The sequence below is a fragment of the Plenodomus lingam genome (assembly GCF_022343315.1).
Source record: "Plenodomus lingam strain CAN1 chromosome Unknown contig_8, whole genome shotgun sequence".
Classification (NCBI taxonomy): Eukaryota; Fungi; Ascomycota; class Dothideomycetes; order Pleosporales; family Leptosphaeriaceae; genus Plenodomus; species Plenodomus lingam.
The window spans coordinates 347,486-371,879 of NW_027093972.1; the positions used below are offsets into that span (position 1 = coordinate 347,486).

Genomic DNA, 24,394 nt, shown 5'->3' on the forward strand with positions numbered 1-24,394 from the left:
ATTAGAGGCGTCTATCTCTAGTTTTAGAGGGTACTTAGGATAGAAGTAAGCTAAGCTTAGGATTGCTAGCAGGGCATTCCTAAGCTAGTTAAAGGCTTGTTAGCATTCTAAAGTCTATATAAATAGGGTAGTAGGGCTCTAGAGAGTAGTTAAGGGCTTAGCTATCTTAGAGAAGTTTTCTACAAATTACTAGTAGAATCTAGTAAATCCTAGGAAGGACTTTACTCTAGTTATTATCTTAGGAGCGGACTAGTTTTAGAGTACTTTAACTTTATTAGGGTCTACCTCTAAGCCTTTATTAGTTAGGATATATCTAAGGTAATAGGTATAGGTTATATAGAATTCGCTTTTCTTAATATTAGCCTATAATCTAGTAGAACAAAGACGCTTAAGGACTTTTTAAACATAGTCCTTGTAAGTAGCAAGGTTTTTAGAGTAGATAAGGATATTATCTAGATAGGTGATATAGAAGTTATCTAAATAATCTATTAGTATATTATTTATATAGTGCTAATAGGTTATAGGTCTATTATATAGCCTAAATAGTAGGACTTTATATTTATAGGTACTATACCTAGTGCGGAAAGTGGTGTACTCCTCTAAGTTAGGGTCTATTTAGATCTTATTAAAGGTAGCATAAATATCTTATTTTATAAAGATTTTTACTTTAGCTAGCTAGGACAAAAGATTATCTATATAGGGTATTAGATACGCGTCCTTTTGCGTTAAGCTATTAAGCTTATAGTAATCTATATAGATCCTAAGGCCTCTATTTAGCTTCTTAATATATAGGATAGGAGAGGTAAATAGGCTCTAACTAGTCTTAATAAAGCCTTTCTATAGGTGCTCTTATATATATTCCTTAGTAGCCTAGAGTTCCTTAGTATTTTAATAATAGAGGGGACTCTAGTAGTTTAGAAGAGGTTCCTCTAGGACTATCTTATAGTTATAAGGCTACTAGATTAGAAGTTTATTAGCCTTAGCCTTATTAAAGACGTCCTAATAGGAGTTATAGTTAGATAGGAGCTTCTAATCTAATAAGGTGTAGTTAAGAGTATCCTATTTAGATAGGGTTTAGATCCTACGCTTAATCTTATACAGGCTAGTAGTAAAGAATTTATTAGAAGATTTTTTATATTAAAATAGAAAGTATTAGCAGAAATAGTAGCAATTTAAAATTTTATAGTTAGGGTAATAGTTAGTAATTAGACTAGGGTAAGTAGTATAGTAGGTTTAATAGCAGCCCTATAAGTAGCTAAAACTTTTAGTATACTATATATCCTATTAATTAAGCTAGGACTATTTTACGTCTAATTCTCCTCTTAATCCTAAAGGGCGTCTCTTTATAAGATATTATAAGTAACTAGAGTAGATAGCACTTGCTAGTAGAGTTATACTAGAATTAGAGGTGCGGGGTTATAGGTTAGAGGATATTTCTCTAGCTAGATTAGTTAAGATTTATCTATATTAACTAGGATTTAGAACTATTTTAGCTAGTGTTATCTAATAATATAATCCTAAGAACCTAAGTCCCCTATTATATAGGGGTAGTTATACACCTTTTAGCTACTAACTATTATATAAAGCTAAATATAGTAGGTAACTAGGGAGGTAATCTAATCCTAGAACCCTTTAATAGTAAGCTTATATAATAGCTTTTAGATAGGTACCCTAAGTATAGAAGAAATATTATAAGTAATTTTTAAATTAAGAAATAAGTAACCTTAGGCCCTAGTATCTACTAAAGCGTTTAGATAAATACTAGATCTACTAAGGTATAGGGTTATATGTGTAAGTAAATAGAAAATAATATATAATTTAATTAAGGAAAGGTTAGACAAGTTATATTAAGTTAGGCCTAGTGTTATAGACTAGCCTTAAGGGGGAATGCAATAAGCGTTGATAATAGTATTTAGTATCTTAAAGGAGAGATAAGCCCTCTACGCCTTTTTATAGGTGTCTAGTGTGTTTGCTTAGTAGTAGTGTTAGACTTAGTCTATCTTGTGTTAGACCTAGGCTTGGGCATAAGCCTAAGTCCTTTACATACCCCTAACCTTCCCCCACAAACTATCGTGAAATTATCTTTCTAGGGGTCTAGGGTTATATCTTTGTCCTCTATAATCTATATTAGGCTTTGTTACTATATTTTTTAGTTTTATTGTTATATCTTTGTGTTCCTTCCTAATTTGTAACAGGCCTGTATATTAAGTAGTACGCGTGTATAGCGTCTATGCGCTTATTTTAGCACCCTACTATAAAAGTTCTAATATAGCTGTCCTACCCTACTATAAATTTCCTAAACTTATTTTGTTATATAGTAGATTTTCCTAGCTAATTAGTCTTATCTCTACTCTTTTTCTATTAATCTAGCCTATATAGCCTCTATTATATCTCTATCTACTACTACTAGTGCTAGTAGTAGGGATCTACTATAAGGTGGTTAGACCCTACGCTAGGCCTACTAAGATAAGGTGCGTACTTCTAATATTCTCCCTATATTTCCTACACTAACTTTTTCTTAGCACACGTCTCCCTAAATATAGCTACTTAGTAGCTTTATTATTTCTAGTAACTTAGATAATAAGGAGTATAATAGTAGCTTTGTAAAGCTACTTCCCTATAATTAGTATATTAACTAGCTTTGTCTTTTTAGTAAGTATAACTATTAGCAGGGTAGTAGTAAGTTCCCCTTAATTTTTATTTTCTTTATAGTAAGTTCTAACTATATCTAGGGCGCTTGTGCAAGTCCTGCTATTATAGTTACAAGACCTATACTTAATTAGAAGCTATCCTTACTAATAATCCTAACGTTTGCTAAGCCCTCTATAACTAGCTTTAGTTTTATTATAGTTACTAGAAGGATTACCTCTATATTATAAAGAAGGGGACCCTTAGCACCTTTATAGGGAAACCTACTAAAGGCACCTATTACTAGTTTATGCTATAGTTCTACTAGCTCTGCTATTATTTTAAGGATCTTATATTAAGGGCTTAAACTAATAATACTATTGCTCTGCTTGCCCCTACTGCCTACTTGCGCGCCTATAATTAGTATTAGCTTAGTGCTATTATTCTATCTACTACTAGTGCTCTAGTATTTCTACTTTAGTCTGCTATTACACCTTTATATAGTAGTTATAGCAATAATAATATTATATAGCTTGCTACTACTACTAGTGTTACCTTCTAGTGTATTAACTAGCGTATAAACAAGACCTAGGCCTAAACTAACCTTTGTATTAATAAGCTTAAGAGCGCTGCTAAGCGCACTACCTATAGTATTAAGACTCTTATTATTAGTATTAATTTTCCTTTATTCCCTTTATATATATTCTAACGTTTACTTTCTTTAGGCCTAGGGTGCTATACGTTAGTAGACTATTAAAGCACTACCCTCCTCCTGCTGCTACTACTACTATTGCTTGTACTCCTTAACTAAGTCCTCCCCTACTTGCGCCACGCGCAAGCATTACTACTATTGCTAAGAGACGCAGAGGCGTTAAAATAATATAAATAATAGTTTAGGGGGAGCTAGGGGGGGGTTAGTTATAGATAGTAATAGTATAGATACTACTGCCTAATTGTTAGCTACCTTATATAACTTTAATAGTAGGGCACTTACTTAGAGTGTTATTAGGATAAATAAAAGATATCTCTAATACCTTTCTACTTCTTAATTATAATAAAGGTCTAAGTTATTATTCTAGTTTTCTTCTACACTTGCTTCCTAGCTTTTATACGTATTAGGCTATTATTATACGTAATATCCCTATACTATTCCTTAAACCTATCTAGAGCCTTAGTATCCTATACTACCTTTAGCAGGTGCTATATTAGATTAATATACCCCTTCTATTTTACTAGGACTTAATACTTCCCTTTTCCTCTTATATTCTTTATACAAAGAATCTCTTCTACTTCCTATTTATCTAGTGTTACGTCTTTATTTTCTAGAGTAACTATAAGGCCTAGTTATAAGTCCTAAAGCTTCTAGCTTAGTAGTAGATTATTAGTAGCTCTCTCTAGTAGATCTATATGCACAGTCTTATATAAGTTCCCTAGTAAGTCTAATACTACTATAAGTAGAGTAGGGACTTCTATTACTTTATACTTTACCTATAGCTAGTTAAACTTCTTACTTAGTTAGTTTATCTTTATATTACGTATTATAAACTAAACTATATTACCTTTTAGGAACTTTTTAGCTAGGCGTTAGGACTAGTTTATTACTTCTTATTATTATTACTATTAGAATATAATAGTAGCTTACACTAGCTCTACACCCCTCTATAGGTGTAATAAGAACGCTATAGCCTCTCTATAAGGATTCTTAGGCTTTACTAGTAGTAATATTGTCTTTTATAGCGTGTCTATAGTATACCTATTTAAAAGTAGATTTAGGCTAATACTAGTTATACTAGAGTCCCTATTATTAAGTACAAGTTAGCAGGCTAGAAGGTAGTTAGGCTAGTTAGTCTGCTTAAAGCATACTATTATGCGCAGCACCGCCTATACTTCTTAGTTTGCCTGCTCTGTCCTGCTGTCTATCTAGGGGTAGTATATAGTAGATAGTAACTAGTTTATCTTTATTATCTAGTATAATATTATCTAGAAGGATCCTAACTAGTCTAAACCTTAGTTAGTAATAATAGAGGATAGGAAGCCCTAGAACTACTACTAGTTATCCTAAAAGATCCTTACACAATAATTAGCTACTATAGAGACTGTTACTTTAAGCTAAATATATTTAGATAATCTATTAGTAATAACTAATAGGGACTAGGGTTTACTATTATCTTTTATAGGTAGGTTAACTATAAAATCTATAGATATTTAGGACTAGTATTATAACGTAACTAGTATAGGTTATAATAGACCCTATTAGTGCCTCTAGGAGATATAAGTACTATAATAATAGTAGTTCTAAATATACTATATAATATCTCCTAATATTCTATCCTAATAATAGTTATAGTATAGTATTTAAAATATTATATTCTTTCCTAGATATCCTACTAAACCTAATTTATATGCTTGCTATATAATAGTAGTTATAAGGGGTTCCTATATTAGTAACTAAATAACGCCCCTCTAAAGCAAAGTGCTGTGTGCGCTAATTATATAGTCCCTAATCTATTACTTTGTGTTAGCTAGAACTAGGAAAGACCTAGCGACTTTCTAAACTATATTAAGACGCACTTAGTATATCTTATCTTCTAATACTACTTTATCCTATAGTATCTATATATATAGGTTAGTAAAGAGGCTAGCGCCCTTTAGTAACTTAGACGCCTTCTCTGCTTCTAACACTATAACCTAAATTAATTTAGGGTATATTACTAACTATAGTGTTGCTTTAGAGGAGTTTAAATCTTATAGTTGCCTACTTAAGGTATTAGGTTATCCTATAAGATAGCTAGGTCTATACTATAGGATATACTAATATTTTAAAAGTTCCTCTATCTAGTAGTACTATTACTTGCTTAAGCTTTAAAGGCTAGTAAAGTACTCTAGGTTTTTATAGTCTATAAATATTATAAATAGCTTATAAACGCTCTATAGCTCTGCTAACTAACTTTTAAGATACTTAATAATAGCTAGTAGTTCTTTATTATATATAGTATAGTTTTGTCTCTCTAGTATTAGTGCTATAGAGTAGTAAGTAACTAGGCGCTAGACGCCCCTAACTTTTTGCGATAAGCAACCCCTAAGAGCGTATCCTAAATAGTCTACTTCTAATAACGTTTCTTTAGCTAGGTCCTATTATATTAGTACTAGTCTAGATATAAATACCTTTTTTAGTGTATTAAATACACTCTATTCTTCCTCTCCCTATTAGAATAGGGTATCCTTCCTAGTTAGTTAGTTTAAAGGCGCTACTACTTTAGAAAACTTTATAATAAAATTATAGTAGAAGTTAGTAAAACCTAGAAAACTCCTTACCTCTCTTATATTCCTAGGGGATTCCTATTCCTATACTGCCCTAAGCTTTTTAGGGTTAGGTCTAAGTAATTTGCCTACCTTAATAATATAGCCTAGGTAGCGTACCTTCTTAATACTAAAAGTATATTTCTCTAAGTCTAGGTGTAGTCCTACTTCTTTTAATAGTATAAGTATATACTTTACTTTTTCTATATAGTTAAACTAGTCTCCTCCTAAATAAATTAGGATATTATTAAGGTAGGCTATTATATATAATCTAAGTAACTCTATAAGTGTGGCATTAATATATTATTAGAAAGTAGATAGCGCACTACTAAGACTAAAAGGATATACTAACTATTTATATAACCTAAACTAGGTGTAGAAAGCTATTAAGGACTTATAACTTTCTACTATTCTAACTTTATAAAAGGTAGCGTAAATATCTACTTTTATAAACTAATTTATACTAGATAGTATATATAAAGTTTCCTTAATAAGTAGTAGTAGGTATTAGTCTAATATTATTATACTATTAAGTATCTAGTAATCTATATAAAGGCGCTAACTGCCTAATAGCTTCTTTACTAGTAATACTAGAGCTCTAGCTATAGAAGAGCTTGCTTAGATCTAGCCCTTATCTATTAATCTAGTAAGTTGTATTCTTAGTTTTAGTAATTAGTTGCGCGATATAGGGTATAGGGGACCCTATAGGGGGTTAGGCTAGGTTCTATCTAGGAGAGTTATTAACTAAATATAGTAATCTATACTACCTTAATAAGGTAGTAAACTACTTGCTAACTCTTTGTTAAATAGGTCCTTAAACTCTTATAGTTCTAGTAGCAACTTTATCTTTCTAGTTTTATACTTAGGTTTATAGGGAACTGTGTTACTAGTAATATAGATAGTATATATATTAATAGGACTTCCCTTATTAATACTTCCTAGATATTTTATTAGGCGTAAGTTATATATTACCTATAATATATCTAGTATATTTATTATAAAAATTTATACCTATATATCTTCTTATTAGGGTTCTTAATTTAGCAACCTTACTATAACTAAACCTAAGATAATAGAGATATAGGTAGGATATAGGCGTCTCCTGCTCTCTTGTACTACTATATTCCCTACCTTCCTAATTATTAATTCGCCCTGTAGAATGTCTATAACAACACCCTCTCTACAAAGCTATAGTCTACCTAGTATTAGTTAATAGGAAAGATAAGGTACTATATAAGCTAAAAGCTAAGACTGCTAACTATCTAAATTATAGTCTAATACTACTAACTATGCAATTCTTGTACCCTTAGCAATTCCCTAGGTATGTTGCAAGGGCTGTGGGGGAATATTAATAAAGGTCCTACTAATCTATCTTGCTAACCTTTCCTTAACTGCACTAAAATACTAGCACCCTAAATTAACTATTGCTTGCACATTCTTTACTCTACCTAGGAGGAGGGGAATAAAGAAGGGAGGATTATTTAACCCTGCCTTAATATCTAGGGGATACTTAATAGCCTCTACTATTAATAATTCCTCTATTATAGTGTCCTCCTTATACCCCTAACTTAGCCTAGGGTTAGGGGCGGCTAGTTTCCTAAATTAGGGCCGCTTGCTAATACTATAACTATCTTAACACCTACTAGTTATAGTAATAGGGTATTAGGACATGCACGTATAAAATAACTACCCTATCTATACTAGGTATAGACCTTTGCTAGCTTCTATATATTAAATAGGTCCTATAGGATCTAGTTAGGACGTAATATTAGTAGTTTAGTAGGTACACTTAATAAGGCTGCTACTTCTACTATATTTGTGTTACTATCCTAATCTAAGGCAGACTTCTACTAGGGTTCCTTAGACTTACTAGCCTAAAGAAAACCTAGTTCTAGAGAGGCTATTTTAATATCTACTATAATTATCTTATATTTCTCTATAGCTATATTATAATTTGTCCTAGAGACTCCCCTATTAAGGGAAACTAAGCGTATATAGCTATTAAGAGATTACTAAAGTTATAAAAGCTTCTATTTATTATCCTAGTATAAACCTCCTAACTATATAAGAAGCTATATAAAATTTATAAAGAACTCTATAAAAGGCTAATTTTAGCCCTAATATAAGTGTTCTAATATAACTTAGGCATGCTCCTGCCTATAATAGTTGCTATAATAGAACGCTAGGTAGTTAAGAAACCTGCTTATATCCTAACACTTGCGTGTACTATCCTTAAAGTATAGTGCTATAGCGCGCTAGACTATAGGTAATAACTAGGACTAAATATATATAAACCTTGCCTCCTTATCCCTAATAAAGACCTTGTCTACACGCAGTTTAAACTCTATAGTTATTTACTAGGAGGAGAAGTTTACCTTAGTGCTATTATATAGCAAGCTAACTAGGAAGGGTTTGCAATATAAGGTAGGAGAGGGCAGAGGCAGCATATTATTAAACCTGGCGGGCTTAGAGGAGGGTTAGGATAGAATCTAATTGCGTATTTCCTTATTCTGTTAACGTAGTATAGCTATTATAGCAGAGTCTTAAGCCTATTATTCTATTAATCTATAGACCTATTATATTAGCCTTTCTACTATATTAGGTTGCACCTAGTTATTCTAAATATCTAGCGTGTCTATCTCTTATTACTATTATAGTATATTTAGAAGAAGATACTAAAATATTATAGACTAGCCTTAAGGGAGAATACAATAAGTGTTAATAATAGTATTTAGTATCTTAAAGGAGAGATAAGCCCTCTACGCCTTTTTATAGGTGTCTAGTGTGTTCGCTTAGTAGTGTGCCGTGGTATGGGATGTATGGGAGAAAAACAAGGCTTAGCCTGAAAAGTTGGGCGAATTGAATGGTATAAAGGCATGAAGGATCAGAGGATAGGAGAAGCACGACTTCGGCGGACTTCACTTGAACTCTACAATATCATCTTTTTACCCATGTTTCTGCATTGAACCCATTTCCTCTGCTATGGGATCACTACTATTGAACCTTGCCCCTCCCACTTCCCCTCGTTTGAATGGGTTGCACTCCCTGTCGGTTCAGTAGTAGTGTTAGACTTGGTCTGTCTTGTGTTAGACCTAGGCTTGGGCATAAGCCTAAGTCCTTCATAAGAAGTGCCTAGGCTTCCTATAATTATAGCAAGTTATTAGGGTTCCTATTATAGTAGCGCTAGGATTAGCTAGAGTAGTAGATAGGGGTTAATTATTTTAAGGGGTAGTGCCCTATTATTAAAAGTAGGGTAAATAAGGTTTAGCTATTAAAGGTCTATTTTAGGGTTTCTAATTAGTGTCTAAATAAGACTATATTCCTAAATAGTAGAAGGGGGTTAGTTCTTTTCTATATAATAGAGGTATCTATATAAAAGTAGATAAAGTAGGGTATAGGTAGTATTCTATATTAAAAGTAGTAAGATAATATACTATAGTCTTAAAATTATTATACTAATTTATTAAAAAGTAAGATTTAGTATCCTTAGGGAAGGTGTAATCTTTATCTAGAGATAGTAGTACTATTCTAACTAGAGTACCTCTACTTTAATAGCAAGACTCTAGAAATATAATTTAAAAGTAGAGAACATCTCTATATTATTTATATATAGGTAGTTAAATATAGTCTAACTCTTAGCTATCTTATTTCTTATAATAAAGTAGGTTTAAAGGAGGGTAATTATTTCCTTAGCTTTTTAGAACTAAAGACTTTAGAAGTTAGATAGGTAATATAGCTCTTAGTACTCCCTTGCTAGTCCTAAGTAGTATCCCTAGACTAACACTATCTATACTCTAGAAGAGCGGTAGTAATTAGTATTAATCTCTAGCTAATCCTAAATAGAAGCTTACTATTATCTAAAAGTAGGATTAGCGTTATTACTAAGTATAGAGATATTTAGCATCTTTTTAGATTATCTCTTAGCTTTTATAATATATACTAAAGGGTTTAATATAGAAGCTAAAGACTAGCTAGGTTAAGTAGTACCTTATATCTCTTTATAAAGAAAGGTATTATATAACTAATTAGTAAGTTACTTTACTAATTTCTCTTACCTCTTCTTTTTAAATAGGGTTAATATATATTTATTTTTAAGGGAGGTGTTACTTTAAGATTTCCTAGGAGTATAAGGTACCTTAAGAGACAGATAAGAAGTAGGTCCTTCTAGGAGGGCGTTATTAATTAAGTCTTCCTTATCTAATTTCTTTCTATTAGTAAATAGGCTTTTAAAAGTAGCTAAACTAGATACCCTTCCTTTGCCTTTATCTAATATTTTGTAGTTAATAAGAATAATAAATCTTTTCTTTTTTTAGGGGGGTTTAGTTATAGGAGGATATTAGCTTTGCCTCTAATTCCTCTAGGCTTTTAGTAGTCTCTAAGTCTCTACCTTAATATAATCTAACGCGATTTTTCTAAAGGTAATCTAGTACTACCTAGTAGTCTAGAAGTCTAAGCCTATAGGCTTTAGTTATTAGAAGTTCTAATAGCTATTCTAACTATAGAGTTATAGGGTTAGACTACTACTAGAACTAAATTAGTAGCTTAAAATAATAATAAATATAATATTCTTAAATACTATTACTAGCTAGGATAATATTCTTTATATAATTTAATAATATAGGTAAGTAGGGTATCTAAATAGTATCCTATATAACTTAAAGGCATATAGGAGTGCGCGTCTATATAGAAAGGGATAAGATTCCTACACCTATAGCTCTTGTATAAAAGGATAAGAAGAATATACCTATCCTAATATAGGCGAGCTACTCTCTATATATATTAAGAAGTTAGGCCTTTGTTAGGGCTAACTTAGTATAGAATAATAGGCAAATAATTTTACACTAGTATTACACAAGGCTACTTAATAATACTATAAATACTAGAGTAAGGTAGGGTATAACTTATTGTGAAGGGCTTGGGCTTATGCCCAAGCCTAGGTCTAACACAAGACAGACCAAGTCTAACACCACTACTAAGCGAACACACTAGACACCTATAAAAAGGCGTGGAGGGCTTACCTCTCCTTTAAGATACTAAATACTATTATTAACACTTATTACATTCTCCCTTAAGGCTAGTCTATAATATTTTAGTATCTTCTTCTAAATATACTATAATAGTAATAAGAGATAGACGCGCTAGATATTTAGAATAACTAGGTGCAACCTAATATAGTAGAAAGGCTAATATAATAGGTCTATAGATTAATAGAATAATAGGCTTAAGACTCTACTATAATAGCTATACTATATTAATAGAATAAGGAAATACGCAATTAGATTCTATCCTAACCCTTCTCTAAGCCTGCTAGGTTTAATAACATGCTACCTCTACCCTCTCCTACCTTATACTATAAACCTTTCCTAGTTAGCTTGCTATATAATAGCACTAAGGCAAACTTCTCCTCCTAGTAAATAACTATAGAGTTTAAACTACGTGTAGACAAGGTCTTTATTAGGGATAAGGAGGCAAGGTTTATATATATTTAGTCCTAGTTATCGCCTATAGTCTAGCGCGCTATAGCACTATACTTTAAGGATAGGGCACATAAGCGTTAGGATATAAGTAGGTTTCTTAACTACCTAGTATTCTATTATAGTAACTATTATAGGCAGGAGCGCGCTTAAGTTATATTAGAACACTTATATTAGGGCTAAAATTAGCCTTTTATAGAGTTCTTTGTAAATTTTATATAGCTCCTTATATAGTTAGAAGGTTTATACTAGGATAATAAATAGAAGCTTTTATAACTTTAGTAATCTCTTAATAGCTATATACGCTTAGTTTCCCTTAATAGGGGAGTCTCTAGGATAAACTACAACGTAGCTATAAAGGAATATAAGATAATTGCGGTAGACATTAAAATAGCCTCTCTAGAACTAGGCTTTCTTTAGGCTAGTAAGTCTAAGGAACCCTAGTAGAAGTCTACCTTAGATTAGGATAGTAACACAAATATAGTAGAAGTAGCAGCCTTATTAAGTGCACCTACTAAACTACTAATATTACGTCCTAACTAGATCCTATAGGACCTATTTAATATATAGAAGCTAGCAAAGGTCTATACCTAGTATAGATAGGGCAGTTATTTTATACGTGCATGTCCTAATACCCTATTACTATAACTAGTAGGTGTTAAGATAGTTATAGTATTAGCAAGCGGCCCTAATTTAGGAAACTAGCCGCCCCTAACCCTAGGCTAAGTTAGGGGTATAAGGAGGACACTATAATAGAGGAATTATTAATAGTAGAGGCTATTAAGTATCCCCTAGATATTAAGGTAGGGTTAAATAATCCTCCCTTCTTTATTCCCCTCCTCCTAGGTAGAGTAAAGAATGTGCAAGCAATAGTTAATTTAGGGTGCTAGTGTTTTAGTGCAGTTAAGGAAAGGTTAGCAAGATAGATTAGTAGGACCTTTATTAATATTCCCCTGCGGCCCTTGCAATATACCTAGGGAATTGCTAAGGGTATAAGAATTACATAGTTAGTAGTATTAGACTATAATTTAGATAGTTAGTAGTCTTAGCTTTTAGCTTATATAGTACCTTATCTTTCCTATTAACTAATACTAGGTAGACTATAGCTTTGCAGAGAGGGTGTTGTTATAGATATTCTACAGGGCGAATTAATAATTAGGAAGGTAGGGAATATAGTAGTATAAGAGAGCAGGAGACGCCTATATCCTACCTATATCTCTATTATCTTAGGTTTAGTTATAGTAGGGTTACTAAATTAAGAACCCTAATAAGAAGATATATAGGTATAAATTTTTATAATAAATATACTAGATATATTATAGGTAATATATAACTTACGCCTAATAAAATATCTAGGAAGTATTAATAAGGGAAGTCCTATTAATATACACACTATCTATATTACTAGTAACACAGTTCCCTATAAACCTAAGTATAAAACTAGAAAGATAAAGTTGCTACTAGAACTATAAGAGTTTAAGGACCTATTTAACAAAGAGTTAGCAAGTAGTTTACTACCTTATTAAGGTAGTATAGATTACTATATTTAGTTAATAACTCTCCTAGATAGAACCTAGCCTAACCCCCTATAGGGTCCCCTATACCCTATATCGCGTAACTAATTACTAAAACTAAGAATACAACTTACTAGATTAATAGATAAGGGCTAGATCTAAGTAAGCTCTTCTATAGCTAGAGCTCTAGTGTTACTAGTAAAGAAGCTATTAGGCAGTTAGCGCCTTTATATAGATTACTAGATACTTAATAGTATAATAAAATTAGACTAATATCTACTACTACTTATTAAGGAAACTTTATACACACTATCTAGCGTAAATTAGTTTATAAAAGTAGATATTTACGCTGCCTTTTATAAAGTTAGAATAGTAGAAGGTTATAAGCCCTTAATAGCTTTCTGTACCTAGTTTAGGTTATATAAATAGTTAGTATATCCTTTTAGTCTTAGTAGTGCGCTATCTACTTTCTAATAATATATTAATGCCACACTTATAGAGTTACTTAGATTATATATAATAGCCTACCTTAATAATATCCTAATTTATTTAGGAGGAGACTAGTTTAACTATATAGAAAAAGTAAAGTATATACTTATACTATTAAAAGAAGTAGGACTACACCTAGACTTAGAGAAATATACTTTTAGTATTAAGAAGGTACGCTACCTAGGCTATATTATTAAGGTAGGCAAATTACTTAGACCTAACCCTAAAAAGCTTAGGGCAGTATAGGAATAGGAATCCCCTAGGAATATAAGAGAGGTAAGGAGTTTTCTAGGTTTTACTAACTTCTACTATAATTTTATTATAAAGTTTTCTAAAGTAGTAGCGCCTTTAAACTAACTAACTAGGAAGGATACCCTATTCTAATAGGGAGAGGAAGAATAGAGTGTATTTAATACACTAAAAAAGGTATTTATATCTAGACTAGTACTAATATAATAGGACCTAGCTAAAGAAACGTTATTAGAAGTAGACTATTTAGGATACGCTCTTAGGGGTTGCTTATCGCAAAAAGTTAGGGGCGTCTAGCGCCTAGTTACTTACTACTCTATAGCACTAATACTAGAGAGACAAAACTATACTATATATAATAAAGAACTACTAGCTATTATTAAGTATCTTAAAAGTTAGTTAGTAGAGCTATAGAGCGTTTATAAGCTATTTATAATATTTATAGACTATAAAAACCTAGAGTACTTTACTAGCCTTTAAAGCTTAAGCAAGTAATAGTACTACTAGATAGAGGAACTTTTAAAATATTAGTATATCCTATAGTATAGACCTAGCTATCTTATAGGATAACCTAATACCTTAAGTAGGCAACTATAAGATTTAAACTCCTCTAAAGCAACACTATAGTTAGTAATATACCCTAAATTAATTTAGGTTACAGTGTTAGAAGCAGAGAAGGCGTCTAAGTTACTAAAGGGCGCTAGCCTCTTTACTAACCTATATATATAGACACTATAGGATAAAGTAGTACTAGAAGATAAGATATACTAAGTGCGTCTTAATATAGTTTAGAAAGGCGCTAAGTCTTTCCTAGTTTTAGCTAATATAAAGTAATAGATTAAGGACTATATAATTAGCGCACACAGCACTTTGCTTTAGAGGGGCGTTATTTAGTTACTAATATAGGAACCCCTTATAACTACTATTATATAGCAAGTATATAAATTAGGTTTAGTAGGATATCTAGGGAAGAATATAATATTTTAAATACTACGCCACAACTATTATTAGGATAGAATATTAGGAGATATTGTATAGTATATTTAGAACTGCTATTATTATAGTACTTATATCTCCTAGAAGCGCTAATAGGGTCTATTATAACCTATACTAGTTATATTATAATACTAGTCCTAAATATCTATAGATTTTATAGTTAACCTACCTATAAAAGATAATAGCAAACCTTAGTTCCTATTAGTTATTACTAATAGATTGTCTAAATATATTTAGCTTAAGGTAATAGTCTCTATAGCAGCTAATTATTATATAAGGATCTTCTAGGATAACTAGTAGTAGTTCTAGGGCTTCCTATCCTCTATTATTACTAACTAAGGCTCTAACTAGTTAGGATCTTTCTAGATAACGTTATGCTAGATAACAAAGATAAACTAATTACTATCTACTATATACCACCCCTAGACAGACAGGGGGACAGAGCAGGTAAACTAAGAGGTGTAGGTAGTGCTACGTATAATAGTATACTTTAAGCAGACTAACTAGCCTAACTACCTACTAGCCTGCTAACTTGCACTTAATAATAGGGACTCTAGTATAACTAGTATTAGCCTAAATCTACTTTTAAATAGGTATACTATAGACACACTCTAAAAGATAATATTACTACTAGTAAAGCCTAAGAATCCTTATAGAGAGGTAGTAGCGTTCTTGTTATACCTATAGAGAGGTATAGAACTAGCGTAAGCTACTATTACGTTCTAATAGTAATAATAATAAGAAGTAGTAAACTAGTCCTAACGCCTAGCTAAAAGTTCCTAAAAGGTAATATAGTTTAGTTTATAATATATAATATAAAGATAAACTAACTAAGTAAAAAGTTTAACTAGCTATAGGTAAAGTATAAAGTAATATAAGTTCCTACTCTACTAATAGTAGTATTAGACTTACTAGGGAGCTTATATAAGACTATGTATATAGATCTACTAGAGAGAGTAGCTAATAACCTACTACTAAGCTAGAAGCTTAAGGACTTATAACTAGGTCTAATAGTTACTCTAGAAAATAAAGATACAACGCTAGATAAATAGGAAGTAAAAGAGATCCTTTGTACAAAGAATATAAGGGGAAAAGGGAAGCATTAAGTCCTAGTAAAATAGAGGGGGTATATTAATCTAATATAGCACCTATTAGAGGTAGTATAGAATACTAAGGCTCTAGATAGGTTTAAGGAATAGTATAGGGATACTATATATAATAATAGCCTAATATATATAAAAGCTAGGAAGTAAGGGTAAAAGGAAACTAGAATAATAACTTAGACCTTTATTACAATTAAGAAGTAAAAAGGTATTAGAGATATCTTTTATTTCTCCTTATAATACTCTAAGTAAGTGCCTTGCTACTAAAGTTTTATAGTGTAGCTAATAATTAAGTAGTAGTGTTTATAATATTACTATCTATAACTAACCCCCCCCTAGCCCCCCCTAAACTATTATTTATGTTATTCTAACGCCTCTATATCTCTTAGTAATAGTAGTAGCGCTTGCGCGTAGCGCAGGTAGGGGATAACTTAGTTAACAAGTACAAATAGTAGTAGTAGTAGTAGTAGGAGGAGGGTAGTGCTTTAATAGCTAGCTAACGCGTAGCACCCTAGGCCTAAAGAAAATAAATATTAAAATAGATATAAAGAAAACAAGGGAAAATTAACACTAATAATAAGAGTCTTAATACCTTAGGTAGTGCACTTAGTAGCGCTCTTAAGCTAATTAATATAAAGGTTAGTTTAGGCCTAGGTCTTATTTATACGCTAGTTAATACGCTAGAAGGTAATACTAGTAGTAGTAGCAAGCTATATAATATTATTATTACTATAACTATTATATAAAGGTGTAATAGTAGACTAAAGTAGAAATACTAGAGTACTAGTAGTAGATAGAATAATAGCACTAAGCTAATACTAATTATAGGCGCGTAAGTAGGTAGTAGGGGCAAGTAGAGTAATAGCGTTATTAGTTTAAGCCCTTAATATAAGATCCTTAAAATAATAGTAGAGCTAGTAGAACTATAGTATAAACTAATAATAGGTGCCTTTAGTAGGTTTCCCTATAAAAGTGCTAAGGGTCCCTTTCTTTATAATATAGAGGTAATCCTCCTAGTAACTATAATAAAACTAAAGCTAGTTATAGAGGGCTTAGTAAATATTAGGATTATTAGTAAGAATAGCTTCTAATTAAGTATAGGTCTTATAGCTATAATAGTAGGACTTATATAAGCGCCCTAGATATAGTTAAAACTTGCTATAAAGAAAATAAAAATTAAGGGGAACTTACTACTACCTTCCTAATAGTTACACTTACTAAAGAGATAAAGCTAGTTAATATACTAATTATAGGGAAGTAGCTTTATAAAGCTACTATTATATTCCTTATTATCTAAGTTACTAGAAATAATAAAGCTACTAAGTAACTATATTTAGGGAGATATATACTAAGTAGAAGTTAGTATAGGAAATATAGAGAGAATATTAAAAGTATACATGTTATTTTAGTAGGCCTAGTATAGGGTCTAACTACCTTATAGTAGTTCCCTACTACTAGCACTAGTAGTAGTAGATAGAGATATAATAGAGGCTATATAGGCTAGATTAATAGAAAAAGAGTAGAGATAAGACTAATTAGCTAGGAAAATCTGCTATATAATAAAGTAAGTTTAGGAAATTTATAGTAGGGTAGGATAGCTATATTAGAACTTTTATAGTAGGGTGCTAAAATAAGCGTATAGATGCTATATACGCGTACTACTTAATATACAGGCCTATTATAAATTAGAAAGGAATATAAAGATATAATAAAAAAAATAAAATTTAGTAATAAAGCCTAATATAGATTATAGAGGACAAAGATATAACCCTAGACCCCTAGAAAGATAATTTCACAATAGCTTATAGGGGAAGGTTAGGGGTATATAAAGGGCTTAGGCTTATACCTAAGCCTAGGTCTAATATAAGATAGACTAAGTCTAACACTACTACTAAGTAAACACACTAGACACCTATAAAAAGGCGTAGAGGGCTTACCTCTCCTTTAAGATACTAAATACTATTATTAACGCTTATTGCATTCTCCCTTAAGGCTAGTCTATAACACTTATATATATATAAATTATAGCTTTAGTACTATAAAGTTCTTAAAAAGCTTTTTTTATATATCTTAGTATATATAGGTTGCGTGAATACTATTTAAAGAGTACGTGTTGGTAGGGGCTTAGCAAAAGTGACTAATTTACTTGTGTGGCTAACTTACTTATAGAGTACGTTTTTTTTGTAGCCTATACTAATCTAGGATACTTCTAATATTTCTTTTTCTTCTCCTTCCTTCTGTGTTCATCTTTTAGGGCTGCATGCCCTGGATGATCCTGTAGGTGCTGAAATAGCTGATTGTTTGAAGAAAACGCCGCTTTGCAACCTTGACACCTTTGTTTTGTATCTAGTTTGTCATTATGCCCCTGTTTTGCAGCTCTTTTGGCGCGCTTCTGGGCGGCTTTGCCTATCTTAGGCCTGGGACAAGACGGAGAATCTGAACCGTCAGGAGCCTTGTCCTGGGCGTGTGATCCGTCGTGCGATCCTATAAATGTGGATGGAGATTCACTAACGGAGCCAGCCAATCGGGCCTCGATTTCGGAACGCGAGGCATACTCGTCGTCGTCGTCTTGGCTATCATCGTCATCATGGTCATGTTTTGCTTGATACCCTGAGGGAATATCTTCTGGTGATAACCGGGGTTGCTCGTCATCATGAGCCCTATTGTCGACTATTGTGAGCTCTATTGTATGCTCGACAACTTGATGTATGCTGCTGTCTATCTCATCCGCATCAGAGTGTGTCTTCTCTAGAAACGTAGTGGCGCCACTTTTAATAGAATCGTTATCCAGGTTGAGATGCGCATTGTCTTTTTGCATCTTCTTCTTCAGTGACTGGATTGCCTTCTGATGCTTCTTGCTCTTCTCGTGCGCTTCGTACTGTCGCTCGCTCTTGAATATCTTGTTGCAGGCTACGCATTCGTAATGCTCTTCCTCGCTTTCTTCCTCAGTCTCCTCTTCCATTTCATCTGGAGGACGTGCCGTCGCCCAAGTGGGTACTGCAAGTTCTTCCTGTTCCAATTTTGCTAGCTGTGCCGCTCGTGCTCGTGCAGCTTGAGCGGTCCTAGCATCTCGTTGCGCCTTTGCCTTGTCCTCATCTGACTGGGTGAGTGGTGTATAACGTGGATCTCGTTTGCGCACAAAAGCTACCAATGCCTGAACGGCAGTGTTGAATTCCCTCTTACCATCCTCGCGAAACTTCTGGTTTTCCTTCTCCATTAAGCGGCGGGTTCGGCGGTCGGGGGCATCAGAGAGACGATATCTGTCCAGCCATGCGAAGCTCTTGGCCGTCGCGAATCCGTTCCAGGTAGCATAGAATTGTCGCACCACATTGTCATAGCGGTCATCCTTGTGGCCAAATGTTGGATAAACGGGAATATCAATGTTCTCATATGCAGCTGCATATTCCTCTTCCTTGGCCAGTTGCCCAAAGACTTCGCTGACAAAACCAAAGAAGCCGGTGGGCGAGTCTGAGAAGTCGACGTTGCCCCTGAATTTGCCCATCATGCGTGCCAACTCATCTGCAGTCGTCATGCGCATGTTGCCTTGGTAGTGATCCTCGGTTGCTCCTTCCCCCGTGCCACCACGCAATATATCACCTTCGTGAGCATCGTACCAGGCGCGTTCCTGGTTGTCAGAAAGGACTTCATAGGCAGAGCGAACTTCGGCGAAGAGGGCCGTCGTGCGTTCGACATCGCCATAGTTGCGGTCGGGGTGAAGTTCCAGGGCCTTTTTGCGATAGGCCTTCTTCAGCCTGGGTCGAGTCAACAGTGGATGCACGCGACCATGTCGGAGGTGCCCTACTCGTCCTGTGTCGCCGTCCGCTCCACGCCCAGCAAGTCGTAGTAGCTTGTCTTGACCTCAGCACCACCATCAGACGTGCCCCCGCCAGCACTAGATTGCGACGCGCCCATGGTGAGGGGAAATCCAGGCCTGTCCCAGCTCTGACGCGGAAGATGACGGGCTACCGGTACTCCCCAAGTTGGGTAGGTGCAAGCTATGTGATGTAACTCCTCCTCCTCCTTGCCGCTGTTCAGAAACGCACGATGGCAAGATGGCAAGTGGTATTGCGCAGATGGGTCTGATTGGTCTCTGGTCTGATTGGCTGCGGACAGCAGAGGCAGAAAAAAATATTCTCGTTTGGGCGTTCCGTAGGCTGGTCGCAGTCAAGCAGGCCAGAGACGCCAAAGACAGCAACGCGACCCGGGCAGGGTCCAGCCGCCGACACGGCCCTTCGTGACGACGTCTGTCCCTCCTAGGTACCTATTAGTATGGATGGATGAGCTCGCTCAATCGAGCTACCAGGTAGGCTCGCCGCGTGATTGATCTGATTTTTTCTCTCCTTGTGTGTTCGGTTGGTTGTGACTTTTGAGTGGCTTCTGTTGTACTCATAAAGAGGCGCCTACGCCCCTCGTGCACGCACCCCTCCCCCGACCGTCTTTCTGGGCATGCAGACCGCAGGTACCCGTACATATCGTCACTGTAGTACTCGAACACTGTGACTGCATCCTCGATCGACTTCTGGGGTTCCTTTGCTTAGGGGCCATTAGGCATCACATCTCACACATCACCACGGACGCTGCTGAAAAGGGCATCATCACCTGGGGCCCGGTCAACTCGGTCACCTAGAACACGCCGTCCTCCACCGTCCACCGTCCACCGTCCACCGTCAACCCTCTTTCAGTCAGACCTGCAAACCTGCCACCTCCGCTCTCCATCGCTGTCCTCTGCCCTTGTTATACCGCGCAGCGTCCGAGAACCAGCTTTCGGATCGCCACAGGCATTCTGGCGCGCCAGATCTCTTAGCACGGCCCGCCCGACTGTGTGTCGGAACCCAGGAAGCAGGCAACCCCCGAATCCCGCGCGACACTGACAGCCAGTGGGCAGCCCACGTGCGACGACGCCTGGCCCTGATCGTCCTGATCGGCCAGCCCTACCACCGACAGTCCACCAGCCAAACATGAAGTTTGGGCACGTTTTCAAGCAGAGCCTACGCAATGAAGGCTTCCCTGCCGAGTGGGTCGATTCTGCCATTTCCTACTCGCAGCTCAAAAAGTGCATCAAGCGTCTGACCGATGAGCTGCAACAGGTGGGCCTCGACCCGGCCACCTTGTCCAAGTTGCTGAAGCATGTCGAAGACTACAATGCAACAGCCGGCCAGGATGACGACCAGGAGCGTCCGTTTGAATACATACTGAGCAGCGACAAGGGCAATGCCGCGTCCTTGAAATCACGTCAAGCTTTCCATCCCATGCTCTTGTTCCATGTGAATGAGTCCACTGGCGAAATACACAGCGCCCAGCTCGACGAAGAGACGAAGCAGAAGCTGCAGATGTTGGCGGTCGAGACTGGCATGACAGAGCTGCGTGTCTTTGACGATGCGGCATCCATCACGTCTTCTGATAGGGCAGACAATCAAGGACCTGCAGACGCCCCTGTCAATGGTACCAGGAGTCGGCCAGGATATCGTACGGTCGAAGTACCCATCACATCTGATACCGAGTTCTTTACTCGGCTCACGAGCGAAGTGTCGGGCTTGGAGAAATTGCAAGAGCGAGAAGAGAAGAGGATGCATGTCAAGATCGAAAACCTCGGCAGGCAGGTCGCCAGGTTAACGGACCCAGACCATCGGTCCAGCAGGAAGATGCTAGCCGCGTGGCGCCAGGTGTTTCAAATGTATGTCGAGGAGGGAATTTTCTTTGGGACCACGGAATTGGACCACAAGCCGCACAACGCAGACAAAGCTATGCAGCGACTGGCAGAGTTCTCGAATAAAGTAGCACAGGCTGGATTAGTGGAAAAGATGAGGAAAAAGGACAATCTCGGCGCGTTGAAGGCCTTTATGCACATAAATAGAGAGATTTTGCAAGGTCTTCGGTTTGGCGAGATCAACCACAGCGCCATGGTGAAGATTCTGAAAAGTATAGTAAACAGAGCTTGCCTTGTAGGAAGTTACATGCTGATATCGCACCAGAATTCGACAAGCGAACAGCCCTTGGCGTGAAGTCAACTTTCCCCCGCCAAATCGAGTATCCAGAGTTCTCCGAACACCTCGCAAAAGCTGTTTGCGCCGAAGTCAATACGCAAATCCTGTCCCACGTCCCTCAACTAGACGATTATTCGTGTCCAATGTGCTTTGAAATCAAGTGGCGGCCTGTGAAGCTCAGTTGTGGCCACACATTTTGCATACGATGTCTCATCGTCATGCAGAATAACAGACAGCACAGCTGCCCGTTCTGTCGGGAGAAAACAGTGCTTGCTGCGAACTCGGGTTGGTAACTCTATGCACCAAACATGCGTCGCGCAACTAATCAGTCTACCAGATAACCTGGATCAAGAACAAGCCGCCTTTTTAAAACGCTGGTTTCCGGACGAAGTCAAGACTAAGCAGCGATACAATGAGCTGATGGCTGGTGTCGATCAGTATGGCGAGGTGTATGCCAGTCAAAAGTGCGTTCTTATGTAGCATTAATCACTCTGAAAGGAAAGGCATGCTAAGTTTTCTTCAAGGTTCCTTCGAGGTGGCTCACTATGGTACGACACTGGCGCCCGTTGCGTTCAGAAAGCTATTGACTTACACCTTACAGGCATATGGTCTAGTGAACCCTGTCCGCCACGGGAGCGGACTCCTCAGGGCCTGTATTGTGCCACACTGTCATTCTGTTTATATGATCCCAAGATACCCGGCGCAATGATCATTGTTTTAATTCTGATGTTCTTCAATCGGTTACCTTCAAGCCCATGAGAATTGAAAGTATCTCCCATGCTATTCTGGTGAGGTATAAACGCCACCACTTAGTCTTGTAACAGATTCCGTATCATTCCCAGCAGATCATTCAAATCTTCTTCCTCAGCAGCAATGACCTTTCTCCATACGTCGCACCCAATACGCTTTTCCTCGGCTATTATGCTGAAATTTGGACTCGGTCCTACCTTCAACCACTTGAAATCGTCAATCTGATCCCATTGATTTGGCAGTTGTGATATCGCATCGGTAATCTATAAAGTTGTTAACCATGCTACTAGTCCTTACGATATGCTGAAGACGTACAAACGCATTTGGCAATGGCGCGAACCTCAACTCGCTGCAATCCTCAAATATAGGTCGACTACTTGTGTGCAGATATATATCTACATCCATCGATCCATGCATACGGAACTGGCGACACGCAGTCACAAGCACGCTGTGCTTGATATCTGTAATGTGGATTGCGCCGGCGACTTGGCCGCATATGATCAACGAATCTTGTATGTCTTTCAGGTATAGTGCAGCAAATGGCGTGTTGGAGGCTGTGGCGGCAGACAAATCGATGATGCAGTGCGAGAGATGGGAAAGTGTGCCTGCAGCTGTTGCATGAGATGCTGAAGATGGAAGGACAATGTGCAGATCTGAGAAGTGGGAGAGTGCGATTTGGGTCGTGTGGGAAAAGGAGGGGCGACGGATGCCGGTGCTATGGACTATGCTAGCATAGGTCTGAGGGTCTGTAGAGTCTGTGAGTGTTGTCTGTTGTTGTTCTGTGAACATTGCAGAAGAGGTTTCGCTAGTTGTGTCCGAAGAAACCTTAGAGAGACTTGATCCAGGCTGAGCCAAGATGGAAGCCTCAGGATCCTTTGTTGTAGTCGCAGCTTTTCGGGCCTTGAAAGTGAATCTTCGCGGTGGATTGAACGAACTTCTCGCAGCCTGAAGGCTCTCGGAAAGCGCTTTGATTGTCTTGATTTGTCAGTCTACAATTTTTTTTGCAATTCTGATTGGCAGTATTCATGCAGTACCTGACTGTAGGTTCTCTGATCGTAAGCAGGAACATAGGTCGAGGCATCCTTGACTTCATGAGAGAGCCGATCAATGCCAACCAGACAATTATCCACAATCTCGTTACATTCGCTACCAGATGCCGATTTGTTTTTGAGGCTGTCAATTTGCTCTTGGAGAGCTTTCTTTATTAGCTCTAGATATTCTCTCATTTGGTATATAATCCATCCTACATTGGACCGTATCTTGGAAGTGACGGAAGAACTGCTCCTTTAGGCCAGTTTCTGCAGAGGAAGTCGAAGTCGCCATGACACAAATCCTTTACGGACAGGATGTGGCTCTAGCGCTCGAGATGTGGCTGAGCTTCAATTCCAGTCCGCAATTTCTGTAGTGACAGGTCTGGGAATTGATTAGGTCACCAAAAGGTAGGGTCCAGGAATGGAAGCGCGTCGAAACATCCTGATTCAAAATGCCATTTGCTGCAAAATCAAATGTTCTCTAGTAAAGAGAGATGAGTGGCGTTGAAATCATCTTGAAAGTTCCTACTCCCCAAGTTTATGGAGCTCTGTCGAAGTGGGGTGTCGAACATGACGCTGACAGGTGTCGGGTGGTGGAGAAAAGTTTACCCGGCCTTTTGGCTCAACACTGGCAAGGATTCAGCTTTAACTTGTTTGGCGAATCTGATATTTGAGGCATGAGAGGTGATAGTGCATTTCGCCTAGATATGGGCTCAGATATTCTCTCCGAAGACGACGAGAACTACTGGTGGGTTGATGGGTGTGCGATTCATGGAAGCTGAGCATTGCCGTGAAGGGTGTGAGTGAGTGATCGAAATCATTATTTACACGAGCCGAAAGCGACCGCATCTCTGCAGCCGAAGTCTTATGTTTCGA

At 36.5% G+C, this 24,394-nt stretch overlaps 4 protein-coding genes across 4 annotated transcripts; 2 read left to right on the forward strand and 2 right to left on the reverse strand.

Moving 5' to 3' along the window:
- Positions 1–17,962: 17,962 nt before the first annotated feature.
- Positions 17,963–19,665, reverse strand: IAQ61_010159 (uncharacterized protein; the record flags this gene model as incomplete). The annotated part of the gene is made up of 2 exons (XM_003841487.1): positions 17,963–19,505; positions 19,556–19,665. 2 exons carry the CDS (start codon positions 19,663–19,665, stop codon positions 17,963–17,965), a joined length of 1,653 nt encoding a protein of 550 aa, XP_003841535.1.
- A 140-nt stretch (positions 19,666–19,805) lies between these two features.
- Positions 19,806–19,991, forward strand: IAQ61_010160 (uncharacterized protein; the record flags this gene model as incomplete). The annotated part of the gene is made up of 1 exon (XM_066098680.1): positions 19,806–19,991. One exon carries the CDS (start codon positions 19,806–19,808, stop codon positions 19,989–19,991), a length of 186 nt encoding a protein of 61 aa, XP_065951225.1.
- A 720-nt stretch (positions 19,992–20,711) lies between these two features.
- On the forward strand, positions 20,712–22,351 carry IAQ61_010161 (uncharacterized protein; the record flags this gene model as incomplete). Its single annotated transcript, XM_003841488.2, has 4 exons — positions 20,712–21,672; positions 21,726–22,022; positions 22,075–22,201; positions 22,339–22,351. The coding sequence occupies 4 exons, from the start codon at positions 20,712–20,714 to the stop codon at positions 22,349–22,351; spliced, it is 1,398 nt and encodes a 465-aa protein (XP_003841536.2).
- Positions 22,352–22,546: 195 nt separating this feature from the next.
- IAQ61_010162 (uncharacterized protein) lies at positions 22,547–23,810 on the reverse strand (the record flags this gene model as incomplete). Its single annotated transcript, XM_003841489.1, has 4 exons — positions 22,547–22,750; positions 22,803–23,462; positions 23,522–23,682; positions 23,735–23,810. The coding sequence occupies 4 exons, from the start codon at positions 23,808–23,810 to the stop codon at positions 22,547–22,549; spliced, it is 1,101 nt and encodes a 366-aa protein (XP_003841537.1).
- Between the last annotated feature and the right edge of the window lie 584 nt (positions 23,811–24,394).